Source organism: Tenrec ecaudatus, chromosome 8, assembly GCF_050624435.1.
Source record: "Tenrec ecaudatus isolate mTenEca1 chromosome 8, mTenEca1.hap1, whole genome shotgun sequence".
Lineage (NCBI taxonomy): Eukaryota > Metazoa > Chordata > Mammalia > Afrosoricida > Tenrecidae > Tenrec > Tenrec ecaudatus.
Window position 1 is genome coordinate 90,137,101 of NC_134537.1, and position 13,887 is coordinate 90,150,987.

At 55.3% G+C, this 13,887-nt stretch overlaps 2 protein-coding genes across 3 annotated transcripts in view; both read right to left on the minus strand.

The window, feature by feature from the left end:
• Window positions 1–6,833, minus strand: part of BMP1 (bone morphogenetic protein 1) — a 44,400-nt gene extending 37,567 nt beyond the window's left edge. Inside the window, exon 1 of one of the 2 annotated variants that reach the window (XM_075556548.1) lies at window positions 6,557–6,833. In XM_075556548.1, the coding sequence (XP_075412663.1) occupies window positions 6,557–6,713 (157 nt within the window). In that variant the 5' untranslated portion in view covers window positions 6,714–6,833. The remainder of the gene's footprint in view (window positions 1–6,556) is intronic. The other variant, XM_075556549.1, reaches the window with a different exon arrangement.
• Window positions 6,834–7,760: 927 nt separating this feature from the next.
• SFTPC (surfactant protein C) lies at window positions 7,761–10,343 on the minus strand. Its single transcript, XM_075555721.1, has 6 exons — window positions 10,302–10,343; window positions 9,325–9,483; window positions 8,860–8,982; window positions 8,525–8,635; window positions 8,039–8,184; window positions 7,761–7,896 (listed from the first exon to the last, which is right to left on the minus strand). The coding sequence occupies exons 1-5, from the start codon at window positions 10,341–10,343 to the stop codon at window positions 8,047–8,049; spliced, it is 573 nt and encodes a 190-aa protein (XP_075411836.1). The 3' UTR covers window positions 7,761–7,896; window positions 8,039–8,046.
• Window positions 10,344–13,887: the final 3,544 nt, after the last annotated feature.

Below are 13,887 nucleotides of genomic sequence, written 5' to 3' on the forward strand. Positions count from 1 at the left end.
GGAACAGAAGGCAGCTTCCCTGTAGCTCCACCCATGGGAACATCTGCTTCTCATCCTGGAGTGTACACAGGCCTGGCGGTCAGCATTACACACATTGTTTTAACCTTAAGGCCTTCCACACAGGTTTCTCCTCCCCAGATGGCCCTACTGGGTGGACACACACACTGACTTCACCACACACAGAAGCAGGCACAAGCAGTCAGTGGGCCTCAGACATATGGTGAGCGCCACTCCCATGCCATCCAACACTGAGTTATGCCAAGTCCCAGAGACACCCTGTGCGCCCGGACAGTGCCCAACACAGCACTTCCATGTGGGATCACACACTACCACCAAGTCGATGCTGACTCAAAGGGACTCTACAGGACAGGGCAGCACTGTCCCTGTGAATTTCTGAAACTGTAACTCTTTACGGGAATGGAAAGCCTCATCTTTCTCCCATGGAGTGGCTGGAGGTTTTGAACTGCTGACCTTGCAGTTAGTAGCTCAGTGCGTAACCACTGCACCACCAGGGCTCCGGCATGTGTAAGGCACTCAATCAATGACTGAGAGAATGAGGCACTCTGGTATTATGGCCTGAAAATACATGCCCAGAGACACACGCTCCCATACAGATGTGACCTAGACATGACCAACTGAATGTGGGAGTGATTGCCGCGGTCATTTAGGCCACCTCCTGAGGTCTGGAAGATAAATGATTGAACCAAGATCATCTAACCCCATCACTGAAATGGCTGGATTGAGCACTTCGGCCTCTGATGCTTGGTCTACCGCTCCTTGCACTCAAATCCATTGCCTCTCTAGAACCCAACTGGTAAACACTCACCCACAGAAATAGACACTCCACAGACTCACACTTCCACAAGAAAACACACACGCAGTCAGAGCCAGTCCTGGGAAAGTACACATGCCTAGGTTCCAACACACACACTCTGAGGAACAAACCCACGTCAAACTCTGGACCCACTAAGCCAATAATAGTAGCAATAATGACACCTTATGTCAATGTCTGTTGAAGTTTAAGATGGCACTTGCCAGTTGACAAAGTGCGTCCTCATTAAAGAGTCCATTTAATCAGGGCCCACCCATGACATGCTCACAGGCCATGCTCCGCCCCATGCAGGTGCCCCAGACTGCCCCACTACAGTGGGAGAGAGAACCTCGTGGCTGGGTTCCAGCCCAATGCCTGCCTTTAGAGATCCAAATCCTTGGGTCTCGATAGAGGAAATGACCTGCTCAGGGCCACCAGAAAGTACTCACTGACAGCTAGTCATTTACGACTCATACAGGGCTGAACAGGACTGCATGTCATGGTTTCCAAAATTGTAACTACAGTTTCGCCTTTCTCCTGAGGAGCGGCTGGTGAGTTTGAACACCCGACCTTGTGGTTAGCAGTGGGCTGGATTCTCTTCCATCACACTAAAAAGCCTCTCAGACTTCAAACGGCCCTGGTTCAGCAACTGAGGGAACAGCAACAGAAGACAATTCTTAGCCAACGTGCAAGGATATGGGATAGAAGCCACATGCTACGGATGCGGTGGTGGGTTCTTACATGACAATGCTCACACCGGTGCTCACTTGCCCCATGAGCAACCCCCACCCATCTTTGCACCCTTGCACAGACACTGCACACCCACGGACATCACCACATATACACACGTGGCTCCACAGTTAGACCTGCTTTTGGACACCGCAGCAAAAGCCAAGGTCTTTAGAGTCAGGCAAACCATCTTTGAATCCCAAGTTGCTATAGCAGACAAGTCGTATAAACTCTTTTACACCTCAGTTTGCTCATCCATAAAAAGATGCATAATGAAATCCATCTAGGATGACTGCAGGCAACAAGGCACCTGGCCCAGAACCTGAAGCCTGGTCACTGCCCATTAAATGGCTCCTGTCACCACTGTCCCAACAGCCCCTAAGTTCACGTTCACTGCTGTATTTTGCCAGAGTTGGAGGCGAGTGGCTGAGTGAAGGGCTAGGTGATCAGAACCAGAACCTCAAAGGCATGTCCTGGAGCCCGCAGGGTTCTGGTTGGCCTGTGAAGCAGGCCCCTGTTGAGGTCAGGGCAACAAGAGGGCGAGTCCGGCCTCCAGCCGTGAGAGCCCAGTGAGCACGAACCCTGTGGTGGGGATGTCATGGTCGAAGAATGCGTGGGAACAGAGTAGGGGTGGGAAGGGATGGATGGACAGGAGGGCCTTATGGCTCAGGGGGCTGGGCCTGAAGCTCTTGCCCCTTTGGGATTCCCTCTTGAGAAGCTGAGGAAGCTGGGAGGCCCTGGTGCCCCTCCTAACCCGGAAGGAAGGTCCGGGGTCAGGGTCAAGGGAGAACTTGTTTTCAACAGGGATCAAGAGGTTTTGCTTTGTTTTCCGGTTGTAAACCAGCCAGGAGCAATGGTGCTGCTCGAGCCAGGCCACAGCAGCGCAGAAAGACGGAAAAGAGTCAGATCCGGTGTGCCTCAGGCCTGGGGAGCAACCCTCTGGACCAATCTCCAGACCCCAAAGTCCAGAGCCTGGTAAAGCATCCCCAGCTGGGAGTGGGGGCCAAGAGGAGCCTGGGGCGGTGTGACACAGCTCTACAAGGTCGTGTGTCCTGAACGTGCAGATCCTATCTCCCAAATACAAGCTTCTGACTGGGGAGGACACTCTCAGATGTCCCCAGAGAAGCAGATACATTTCATTAGCCACACATGTACATTTACATAAGAGTATACACTACTAGCACGTACTCTGGTGTACCCGCGTGCACAGTTCAACAGATTTGCAGAGAACAGGGGCATACCTGCAAATGCACACACACACACACACACACACACGGTCACTTCCTTGCCCGAGTGGCTTCAAACACACAGATCAAATCACTGCAGGTTCACACCACGTCTGCAAAAGGCAGCCTCCCAACAGAAAAGGCTGCTCTTAAAATGGGCAGGAACCAGAGGCAGAGAGTGGCTCTGAGCCAGAGAGATCACTCAGGGGCCTGAGGGATGACACCCTGGAGAAGGGAGAATTCACAGGCGTTTCTTCTTCCTGGGGAGTCACGTTGGTCCCCCTCCATATGGAACCCAGGGAGATTTTCAGACTTTTCCTCCTCCCTTGGGGCACCTAAAAGAGAAGGTGACTCAAGGAGCAGGGGCATAGGTGGGTGGGATGACTCATCCAGTGTGTCTGGAGGGAAAATGTGGTCTGGCAAGAGCTAAGGTCGTTTCTCAACCTCCAGGGCCTTACCTGACTCCTCCAAGGCCCTCTGAAATTCAGGACTGGGCCAGAAGGTCCCTGGGGTGCTGATGGGTGAGGGAGGGGGGTGAGCTCCTTCTGCCCTCAGCCCTTGGAACTGTCAGCTGAGGGAGAAGCGGAAGCAAGGGGCTCTCTGTCTCAGGATCGGTCTACATGGGCTTCCGTGCACATGGGCTCAGCTGTGTCCCACTTCCTGCCCTCCTGGGTTCTCCCAGAGCCCTGAGATCACTGGCAAGTTGGTTCGTGCAGCAAAGCAGTGGGGAGGCTTAGGGAAGGAGACCTGGGAAGGTTCACCGACCCACTGCACAGGAAACCAGGGCTGACTGGAAACGGACCGGGCGAGGACAAGAGAGTGGGCTTGGGGAATCAGCTCTGAACACACAAACAGGCCTGCTTGGCTTCCTGCCCATGGTTCTGTACTTGGCTGAGAAGATGGAGGAAACTCCCAAGACCGCAAGGGTCTTCACTTGGCCCTGACTGTTAACAGTCACCAAACTCCAACAGAAACAGCCAGAGGTGATTTCCAATAAAAGGGGGCTGACTATCCTTTGAGCCATGTGAGAACTATCAGGTTAGTCGGTCGGCATCTACATGAAGCAGAGCCAGGTACAGCCACCATCATCTCCAACATCTGGAGATCCCACAGAAGGGGAAGGAAAGAAGCAGAGGCAGGCAGGAGAAGACAACGGAACAGAACAGAAAGGCGGTTGACCTATGGCATCTTGAGGCGTCTGGGTGGAGGATGGCCAGACTCAGCATAGGTGCATGTGGGGGGACAGCCTGGCAGTGTGTGTCCAAGTTCCCTGCAGGCATGGGCATGGGGTCTTCAGCATCAGTCAAGCACAGGAGGGAAGCCTGACTTGTCCCTGAAGCTCTGTCTGTCAGCCACCCTCAGGCCTGGCCCAGCTCCCCACCAGCCTCACTTCACCCTGGTGGAAAGCTTTCTCCAGAGCTGTTGTTTGAAGTTCCAACTCAGCTAGCCCCACCCTACCATGAAATCTGAGACTAGGGATGGAGTGAGTGCCCCAGCCTTGCGCTGCTCTGAAAATCACGCCGATTTCAAACTTGAAGATTGGCTTTCTACCCATTCTTTAAGGCCTTGTCCCAGCCCCGTCTCCTCCATGAGGAATCCTCCACTGCCCAGCTCACTTTTTCTCTGCCACCGCCACGCCGCAGATGGGCCAAGGCTTTCCTTTCGCCTTCAAGGTCTTGGCTCTCTAAGTTGGTACTTCACACAGATTGGTTTATGCTATTGGTTACGTCGGTATCTTGGCTCTAAGAGCAGAGGGCAGGTTTTACACGGCTCTTATCACCCACACCATCGATGATTGGCACATATTAGGCATTTGGTAAACGTGGATGAATTGAATGAGGAGCCCCGGGCGGCTGGCACAGAGGATGATGCGGTGGGCTGCTCACTGCAAGGTCCGAAGTTTGAAACCAACCTCCACTCAGCAGTGGGAGAAAGCCGGGGTTTTCTACCCCCACTGAGAGTTACAGTCTCAGCCATCCTCAGGGGGCAGTCCTGCCTGTCCTACAGGGCCACCATGAGTAGGAACTGAGTGGACAGCAGTGAGTTCAGTTTGGTTTGGAGACGAATTGGATAAATAAGAGGGCACACACAAAAAGCCAATGAGTCATAGCCTGTTCCCGAAGACCGAGGGGGAACCTCAAAACAGAAGTACATAGAATAAAGCAGGAATCGGAGGCACAAACAACAGACCATAGGCAGCCAACATTTATTTCACACTGTGTGTGAAGCACTAGTAAGTGTTTTTATATGTTCTCATATTTAATCCTTACAACCAACTCCGTGTCTTAGCAGATCCCTTTCACAGGTGAGAAAAGCGAACTTCAGAGATGATAATAGCCTTCCCAATAATGTGGTACAGCTAATGAGCAGTGGGTCCAGGATTGAAATTAGGTCACTTTCATGGAAAGCCCATGCCCGGTCTACTTAGCATCATGCCCTCCCCAGGTACCCAGGGAGAAAGTTGACAGCTCACTTCCTGCTTTACCCATAGCTCAGCAGGGCTGCAGGAGGAAGGGACCAAGAGTTTGAGCTGCCCCCCTCCCGCTGTGCAGGGATTCCTATTACTATGTTTTGCTGTGATCCATCCACCCAGTTTGGCATGTGAAAGAAAGAAGCATCCTTGGCCACCAGGGTCCCCAGGGTCAGGCACCCTAGGCTACACACTGTCCCACAGCTCCTGGCTCTGGAGGCAGGCTGCAGCCAGGGGCAGAAAGTTGAGAAAAGTTTAGCTATCTTCACTTAATCTAAGCCAAAAGGCCGAGAAGGGATAAGCTCCACTGTCTTGTACCCCCTGTGTGCTCTTGTCCCAGGCAGCCTGCTCAGGGTCATCCGGTCAGGCAAATGGCCATCTGGTCACTCCAGGGATAGGACCCTTCTGGGTCCAGCAGGAGTGAAGGGGTTACACATGGTCTTCACGGACAAAGAGCGGCGCACACACAGACACAAACACACTGCAAGGGCTCTGACCTAGGCTAATTAGCTTCTGGTGTCTGGCGGGGGAGAGTTGTTCTATAGTATCTGGGTTCTCTTTGTGTTTTTCCTCTCTCTCTCTCCCCACCTCAACTTGGCCTTGGTAAGGGCCTCCTGGCACTTAGGAGGAAAGATAAGTCCTTTGGGGTCTGGCTTCTCTGACTTTGACAGCTGCCTCTGGGGCCCAGAAAGCTGCTGCTGCTGCTGCTGCTGCCAGTCAGAGGCTGTGGGATGCCCTGGGAGCAGAGTCTTAGGGGATCACGTGAGAAACTTTCTTCTTCCACTTGGGCAGGGATGGGGACCTCCACTGACTGCTCCTTGGAGGTGCAGGCCTCCCCACATCAGGCTAGACAGATGTGCTGCCCCAGGACAGGCAAGACAGGATGGCAAAATACCAATGCCCTAGGGCAGGAGATGGGGGAGAAAGGAAAAGTGCACACACACTCACACACACACTCACAGGAGTTTGGCAGAAAAGTCCCCTGAAAGAGGACAAGCTTCTCTGCCCACCCCCACGCCCCTCCCCGATTTCACTAGAAATCCAAGGACATTTATTTCCCCAGGAATCTTCTCGGCAGACCAGAGGCAGCGGCATCGGCAGAACTTCAGTCCTAAAAGTCCCCCAAACTACCCCCCCCTCCCTCGTTCTTTTGTTCCCCGCTGCATTGCCAACCAGGCAGCTCCCGGCTTCCCACACTGGACTGTCCTCCCCCAACCCCAAACCCTAAACCCAGCCCCAGCCTCCCCGCCCGGCCTGCCCGAGCCGCGGCCCCTCGCACCCCGGCCGGCTCGGGTGCCTGTGCCGGGGGGGCGCACTCACCCGCCTTGCATGGGTCTTTGTAGTTGAGGGGCTCCGCGTCGTCCTCTTCGCCCAGGTCATAGGTGTAGTCGGCCAAGTCCAGCGGGCGGCCCGGGCGCGGGAGCAGCAGCAGCAGCCAGAGCAGCAGCGGCAGCGGCAGGCGGGCCACGCCGGGCATACTGGCGGGCGCGGGCGCGGGCGGCGGCGAGCGGCGGCGGCGGCGGCGGCGGCGGGTCGCGCCCGGACGCGGGAGCGGGCGCGAGGGGAAGCGGAGGACTGGAAGCGAGGAGGAGGGCGCTCCCCTCTTCTCCCTCTTCTTGCTCGCTCGCTCCCTCCCTCCCTCCTTCCCTGCGGCCCGCTCCCCTCCCTCCCTCCCTCCCCCTCTCCCGCGGCTCCTTCGCTACCTCGTCCCCTCCCCTCCCCTCGCCCTCCCTCCTTCCTGTCTCCCTCCCTCCCTCCCGCTCCCGTGCCCGATTTCTCGTCCCTCTCCCTGCGCCCCGAGCTGTCTCCCTCGCTCTCGCCGTCCTTTTCGTGCTCTCTCTCCCCTTCTCTCCCTCCCCCCCCCCCCGTTTTTAGGGAAATGAGCTCGCTGGAGGGCGGGTTTTCGCTGGGAGCTCGGCCCCCCTGGGCCCGGGACTGTGCTCGGGCCGGGCCGGGAGGCGCGCCAGCCCAGGGCGGGGAGGGCGCGCAGCCGGCCCGCTCTGGGAGGGGGCGCCCGCCGCCGCCCTCTGCCCTCGCCGCCCGGGGGCCTGGGCAGGGGCGCCCGGCCCCGGGGTCCCCGGCCGACCGCTCCCGCAAAGGGCCCTCCAGCGGCGGCGACTAGTCTGCGGGCGCCCGGGTCCCAGCAGCTCCGTCGCCGTCGGGATGCAGACCGTCCGCCGGGCGCTCCGGCTCGCCCGCCGCCTCTCGCTGCCCCGGGATTTCTGGGCTCGCGCGTACCCCCAGCCCGCGGATTCAGACGCTCGGTCTCTATTTCAGTCTTTCCGCCTGTCTGTGTCTCCCTCTCGGAAGACACCACTGGAGGGCGCCTGCAGCCCGCGAATCGCTCCCCATTGCCCACCCTCCCAGGCTGGTGGGACACGGAGAAGGGGTGTGCTCCTTCTGGCTCCTCGGGCCCTACTTCCCTCCCTCGGCGGCTCCCCACCAAGAACCAGACCGGAGGAGGTGTCCGGTGATAGAAGAGGCACGACTCTTTTTTTTTTTTAATAAGGCTGCTTTATTCTTTAAGGTAGGTACACCCTGCCTGGCCCATAAGAGACACCTCTCCTCTCCCAGCCCTCTTCTACCCCCAACAAACTCCCGTTTCTCCAGGGCCAGCCCCTGTGGCGGTCCTGCCTGACCCTTTGGGGCTTCCGCAGATCCTGTGAAGCAAAGGAAGAACTGTTAGCTTGCCGGGGACTTGTGTCTAGGAACCTGCCCTGCCCCGCACTCCCCAGGGCCTCCACAGCTCCGGGACCACTGTTGCTCCAGGCTCTGACCCCACCCCTGCACGCCCTAGCTCACCTGGGCGCCTAGATGTAGTAGAGGGGCACCTCGCCACACAGGATGCTCAACGTGGTACCCAGGAAGGCCGGATCGCCAGAGGACTCTGAGCCTGACTTGCGCCTTTCCTCTTGCCCCAGCTTAGGGGCAAGCGCTGCAGACTTGGCCTAGAAAGAACACCTAATTTCGAGGCTGGGGATTGAGTTTTGGTCTTACCCCCACCTTACTGTGGGACTTCAGATGCCAGTCAATCTCTCTGAGCCCGTTTCCTCCCCAGAACAGAGGGCACGATGCCAGAGGCACAGCACTGAGGTTTTGTCTGGGTTGGCTGGTAGGTTGGATAACTTGGCAGGGGAGTGGGCAGACTTGGTACAGGTGTCAAGAGGGCACACACCTGGCAGCCCACCAGGGACATTGCTGTACAGTTGACAATACCTATCATCTCCCATTGTCCCCACAGCAACTCTGGGAGGGAGGCAGCCCATTCCTCCTCACCCACACGCCCACCTGGAAGTTCTGGAATTTTCTAATGAGCGCCTCGAGACTGGGGATGCCCTCCGGAGTCATCTTCATGATGTAGCAACAGGTCCCAGGGGCGGACTTGTAAGCGATCAGAAGCTGGGCACAGGGACCAGAGTTCATTTAGGAAGGGCTCTGCCTTACTCACAGCCCACCCCATCCTTAGCCAGCCCCACCGAAGCCGCATTGGCACCTGGGGCCCGGGCACCCCCAAGAAGAGGTAAAGAGGTTTGGGAATGGTAGGCTTGAATGTGCGGAAGAGACGCAACTGAGTGGGTATGGCAAACTCTTGTTACTGATGCCCAATACCCAGGCATACCCACCCGCTGGTAATCGTACACGACCATGCCAGTAGAGCCGATGGAGAAGGTGGCAGTGGTGCCCGCGCGTTCACTCAGGGCCAGGCGCTGCTGGGCTTCCGGCCCTTCCATGCTCATCTCTAGGACCTGGTGATGGAGCATAGTCTGTCTGGCATTCCTTTTCCACCCGTCCCCCGCCTTCAGCACCCGTGCCCACCCTCGGTCCCTTTACTCAAACCAGCCGTTCTTTCCCAAGAGCTCAGCCAGGATGCTGGAAGGATGCTGCCAGGAGCAGGCTGCCAGGCGGTAGAGCAGGAGTCTGGTGGACAAGCTCAGGCCACGCCTGTGCCCAGTCCCTGCCTCTGTCTTTCCCAGGCACTGCCTCTTTGCCTCTTTCCTCCTCCTCTCTGTTCCCCTTGAACAATTCTTGTGCGCTCCCCCCCACCCATGCCCTCTGCCCCCTGCCCACCGTACCCCAGGTTTGCTCACCATCTCGGTATGTTTCTGGCTCATGTGAAGGCCCATGAGCAGGGCGCCTACAATCACCACGACGATGAGAACCACGACAACAACCACGATGAGAAGGCGTTTGAGGTGCACCGGACAGCAGGGGATGCTAATCCGGCCCCGGGGGGCTGCTGTGTAGTCCTAGAGTGAGGAGACAAACAAGGAGACACGGGTGAGGGCATGGGATGACCCCCTTCTCTCTAGGCACTGCTGGACACTTTCCTGACCCCTGGCAGAGCTGGGCAGTTAATGCTAGGGGCCTGCAAAGGAGAGCCGAGATGGTCCCAGGAGGCTGCTTGGAGGAGGTGGAGCCGGAGCTTCTCTGGAAGATGCCTAGAATTTCAACAAACCCCTAGATGCTTAGAAATGAGGACTAGTTTGGAGGAGCCCACAGGAGCCTCTGTTAACCACCTTATCTCCTACCATTTCCCACAAGTCCCTGGTGCTCCAGCTGTGCCCCACTGTTCTCTACGCTCCAAAAGATCCAAGGTCCCTCGCTCCTGCATGCCCTTGCACATACCACCCCTTCTTCCCAGAATGCCTTCCTCCTTCTCCACCAGTGAGCTCCTATTTATTCCAGATGCCACTGCAAGGTCATCTGAGCCTTCCAAACATGTCTGCCTGCATGCTGCCTACGTTTTTCATATGCCTCTGTGGTGGCTCTCAATCCTATCTCTCTCTCCAAGGGGCTGGCTCTCCGTGGTCTTGGTGTGTCCACCCTGAGGCACCGCAGATGAAAGGCCTGGCAATCTACTTCTGAGAACCCAGTCACTGCAAGCCCGTGGAGCACAGTTTTACACAAAGGCAGATGAGGTTGCCATGAGTCAGAATGGACCCAGTGGTAACGGGTTGGGCGGCTGGTTGAGTGGATGAATCTGGATAAGAAACAGACCCAGAGAAGCATGTAGAGGCAGGGCACACGTGCACACACACATGCACATTCATACAATCATACTCACCGGTGGACTCTCCATCAAGACCTCTTTGCTACCAGCATCCATCTTGCTGTAGGCTTCTTCCTTCTCTCATCTCTCAGGGGTGACCAGGGTCTTATATGCAACAGTGGGAAGAGGGGGCCAGATCTGAAGGACCAAGGCTTCTGTTTGCCAGTCAAGCCCTCAACTTTGAAGTCTATTTGTTCCTGACCCTCCAGAACCAAGGCTCTGATAAGCCAGCTACAAGAGCACCCAAGGGCCCTTGGTCCTGGCGCATGAGTCCTCTTGGCCCCAGCAGGCCAGACCTAGTGAGCTGAGCAAACTTGTCCTTAGGCAATCTGCACCTCTCACCGTGGGCGTCTTCCTGGAACACCTGGCTTTCTTGTTGGCACCTGCCCCCTGCAACTCTATGGCTCCTCCTGTCCTGCCAGGTTGAACTGCTCAGGGACCGGGGGTCTGGCTCAGTGGACCATCCATCACATTTCCCAACAGAATGCCCTCCTGCCCCCGCTAAATGGGGACGAGCTCAGCAAGGAGATTGAGGAACGTGCCTGGAGACCCACTGGGCACTGACGAAGGCATAGGTGCTTTGGCACCCGTTTAAGGGGGTCCAAAATGTCCATTTCTTCATGGGTGAGGAGGTGGGGGCAGGAAGCAAGGGGGAGCCAACAAAGCCAGGGACAAGGGAACAACAACAGATCTAAAGTTGATGGTGAGGAGGGCATAGAATGGCTGGTGGGTTTGATCAAGTGCAATGTAGCCTAGAGGAAGTACGGAGAGCCGAATGAAGGTCAAACATAATGGGACAGGAAGAAAGTAAAAGGAAATAGCACTAGGAGGCAAAAGACATTTATAGAGGTGCAAATATAGATATGTAAATATATGTAAATATATTAATGTACAACAATAGGGATGTAGGTCTATGTACATATAGTTATATATTAAGTATTAAGGTAGCAGACCGACAATGGGCCTCTTCTCAAGCACTCCCTCAAGGCAAGAACACTTTGTTCTAATAACCTGGCATTCTGTGATGCTCACCTTCCCTCCATGGATGATCACTGAAGTCAAAATGGTGCATAGGCAAATGTGGTGAAGAAAGCTGATGGTGCCCGACTATTAGAAGATATAGTATCAGGGGTCTTATGGACTTGAAGTTAAACAAGTGGCCATCTAGCAGGGAAACAACAAAACGCACATGGAAGAATTACACCACCATGTGTGATCACGAGGTGTCGACAGGAGCAGGTATCAGGCATCAGAAGATCAAAAACAATTATATTAATTTGAACAAGGAGGGTCAGAGTGGAGACCCAAAGCCCATCTGTAGACAGCTGGACATCCCCACAGAAGGGTCCCAAGGATGGGACAAATTAGCTGGGGTGCAGTATAGCACTGATGAAGCATATAATATTCCTCTAGTTCTTTAATGCTCCCCCCACTATAATGACCCCAATTCTACCTGACAAGTCAGGCTAGACAGGAGCATGTGCACTGGAACAGATAAGAGCTCTCAGTACATGGAATCCAGGACAGATAAACCCCTCAGGAACAATAATGGAAGTAGTGATGCCATGAGGGTAGGGGAACAGTGGGGGCACAAAAGGGGAACTGATCAGAATAATTGATGTATAACCCACCCCAAGGGGGACAAGCAACAGAAATGTGGGTGAAGGGAGATGGTGGATGGTGTAAGATATGAAAAAAAAATTTATAATTTATCAAGGGTTCACAAGGGAGGGAGGAAAAAAATAAGGAGCTGGTACCAAGGGCTCAAGGAGAAAGAAAATGTTTTGAAAATGATTGTGGCAACATATTTACAAATGTGCTTGACACAATGGTTGTGTGATTGTTATAAGAGCTGTAAGAGCCCCCAATAAAATGATTTATTTTAAAAATAAAAAGAATGAATAAGGGTGGTGGGTGAGACTTCCAGGACAAGTTAAGAAGAAGATGAAGGAGGAGGAGGGAAGGAAGGAAGAAATGTCCATTTCTCTCAGGGTGGGAGCAGGGCAGTCAGATTCCCACCCCAAGTCCTCTTGATCGGACCCACTTCCTCCCACAATGAGATTCCTAACCTCGGACTTACACCTAGTCATTCTTTCCTGCCTTCTATCCACTGCACCATTAGCTCATATCTGTGTGCTTTATCCCCTCATGGGTTTGTAAGCTGAAGACATCTGATGGCAGATCCCACGCCTGTCACTTCTCTCTTGCCCCCAGAAAGCCTTGCGCAGGGCTAGGTGTGATGGTTGACTTGTTCTCAATCTTCGCGCTCCATGAGACCTATCCCCCTGCTCTCTGTGCTCCTCTTTTTATATGCCTTGACCCCGGGCTCGTTCCCTGGAGAAGCCCTGATGGAGCAGTGGTTACACGTTGGGCTACTAACTGCAAGGTCAGCAGTTTGAAATGGCAACCTCTCCCCTGGAGAAAGATGGGTTTTCTTCCTCTCATAAAGCGTGACAGTCTCAGAAACCCACAGCGGCAGTGCTCCCCTGTCCTGGAGGGTGGCTGTGAGTCGGTAGCAACTCAATGGCAGTGAGTTTGTGTTGTTTTCAGTTAGGTCCCTGAGTGGTGCAGATCGATGGTGTACAACCACCGATCTGGAAGTCGGTCCTGTGGACCATGGTCGAGCGGGCCATGATGGTAGTGCTTGAGGCTACTGTACGGATCCACAGGCAGGACAATCTGATGTAGCACCATTCTCTATAGCACGTGGTGTGAGAATGGATTCAAAGGCAAAGATCTGGGTTATTTGGTTGGGTTCCAAATTAGCCCCAAGAATGCCTACCACTCAATACAGGCTTTCCTGGGCCTTCTCTACTCCCCTGTCTTTTCCCTGCCTCTTCCGCTGAATCAAGACTACTTGTGACTTGAGTTTGGCCACCTTCTTTCTCCTGGACACCCTTTCACTTACTGGGCCAGGTGTACTCTACCATCCCTTCCCCCTGAAATTTTCATGGGTGTGTAAGTGGTGGCCCTCGCCCCTCAGGCCTGACTCCCTGACCCTCCTCCACTTTGACTCAAACACTTCAGCCCCCTTCCTGGCCCTTGCTCAGGGGTCCTGCACACCTTGGCTCTACCCTTCAGTCATGAACCGGCCTCCCACTCTCTAGGCCTGGCAGGCGCCCTGTACCCACGAGGACACCCTGACCAGCTGGAGGGCCTTCACTCAAGAGCTTGCGCAACAGCCTGGTCTGGGAGCTGAGAGCCCCTCACAGGAGGGCAGAGGGAAGGAAAATATTTGCCCCAGTCACCCTCCTCACCTCAAAACAATCCCCTTTAAATATTTGCCTAAGCCTCTCTCTGGGAGAGTGTCCTAGGACGCATGGAAGAGGGGGAGGGGGCACTGTGCCGTGGGAGTGGGAAGAAGCACCCTCCTCTCAGCTTGGCCTCAGCTGTGTCCAGGTGCCAGATGCTGAAGACGGCCCCCCTGCAGTGCCCGCCCCTGTTGACTCCCCAGGGCTCCCGCTCCTGCCTTCGGTTGTCCTGGCAACATTGGGATTGATCGGCTGACTCAAGAGTACTGGGCCTGAGCCCGGTGGGCAGCGGGCCAGCGGGAGAACTGCGGGCATCTCAGGGTCCCTGCGGGCCTCTCAGGAGGCCAAAG

Excerpts from the sequence above, each read along its gene's own strand:
- SFTPC (XM_075555721.1), bottom strand. The coding sequence starts at position 10,343 with ATGGATGCTGGTAGCAAAGAGGTCTTGATGGAGAGTCCACCG. Across the intron at positions 8,983-9,324 it reads GCCAGAAACATACCGAGATG|GTCCTAGAGATGAGCATGGA; the intron begins GTGAGCAAACCT and ends CTCCATCACCAG. Across the intron at positions 8,636-8,859 it reads TCGTGTACGATTACCAGCGG|CTTCTGATCGCTTACAAGTC; the intron begins GTGGGTATGCCT and ends CCCTGTGCCCAG.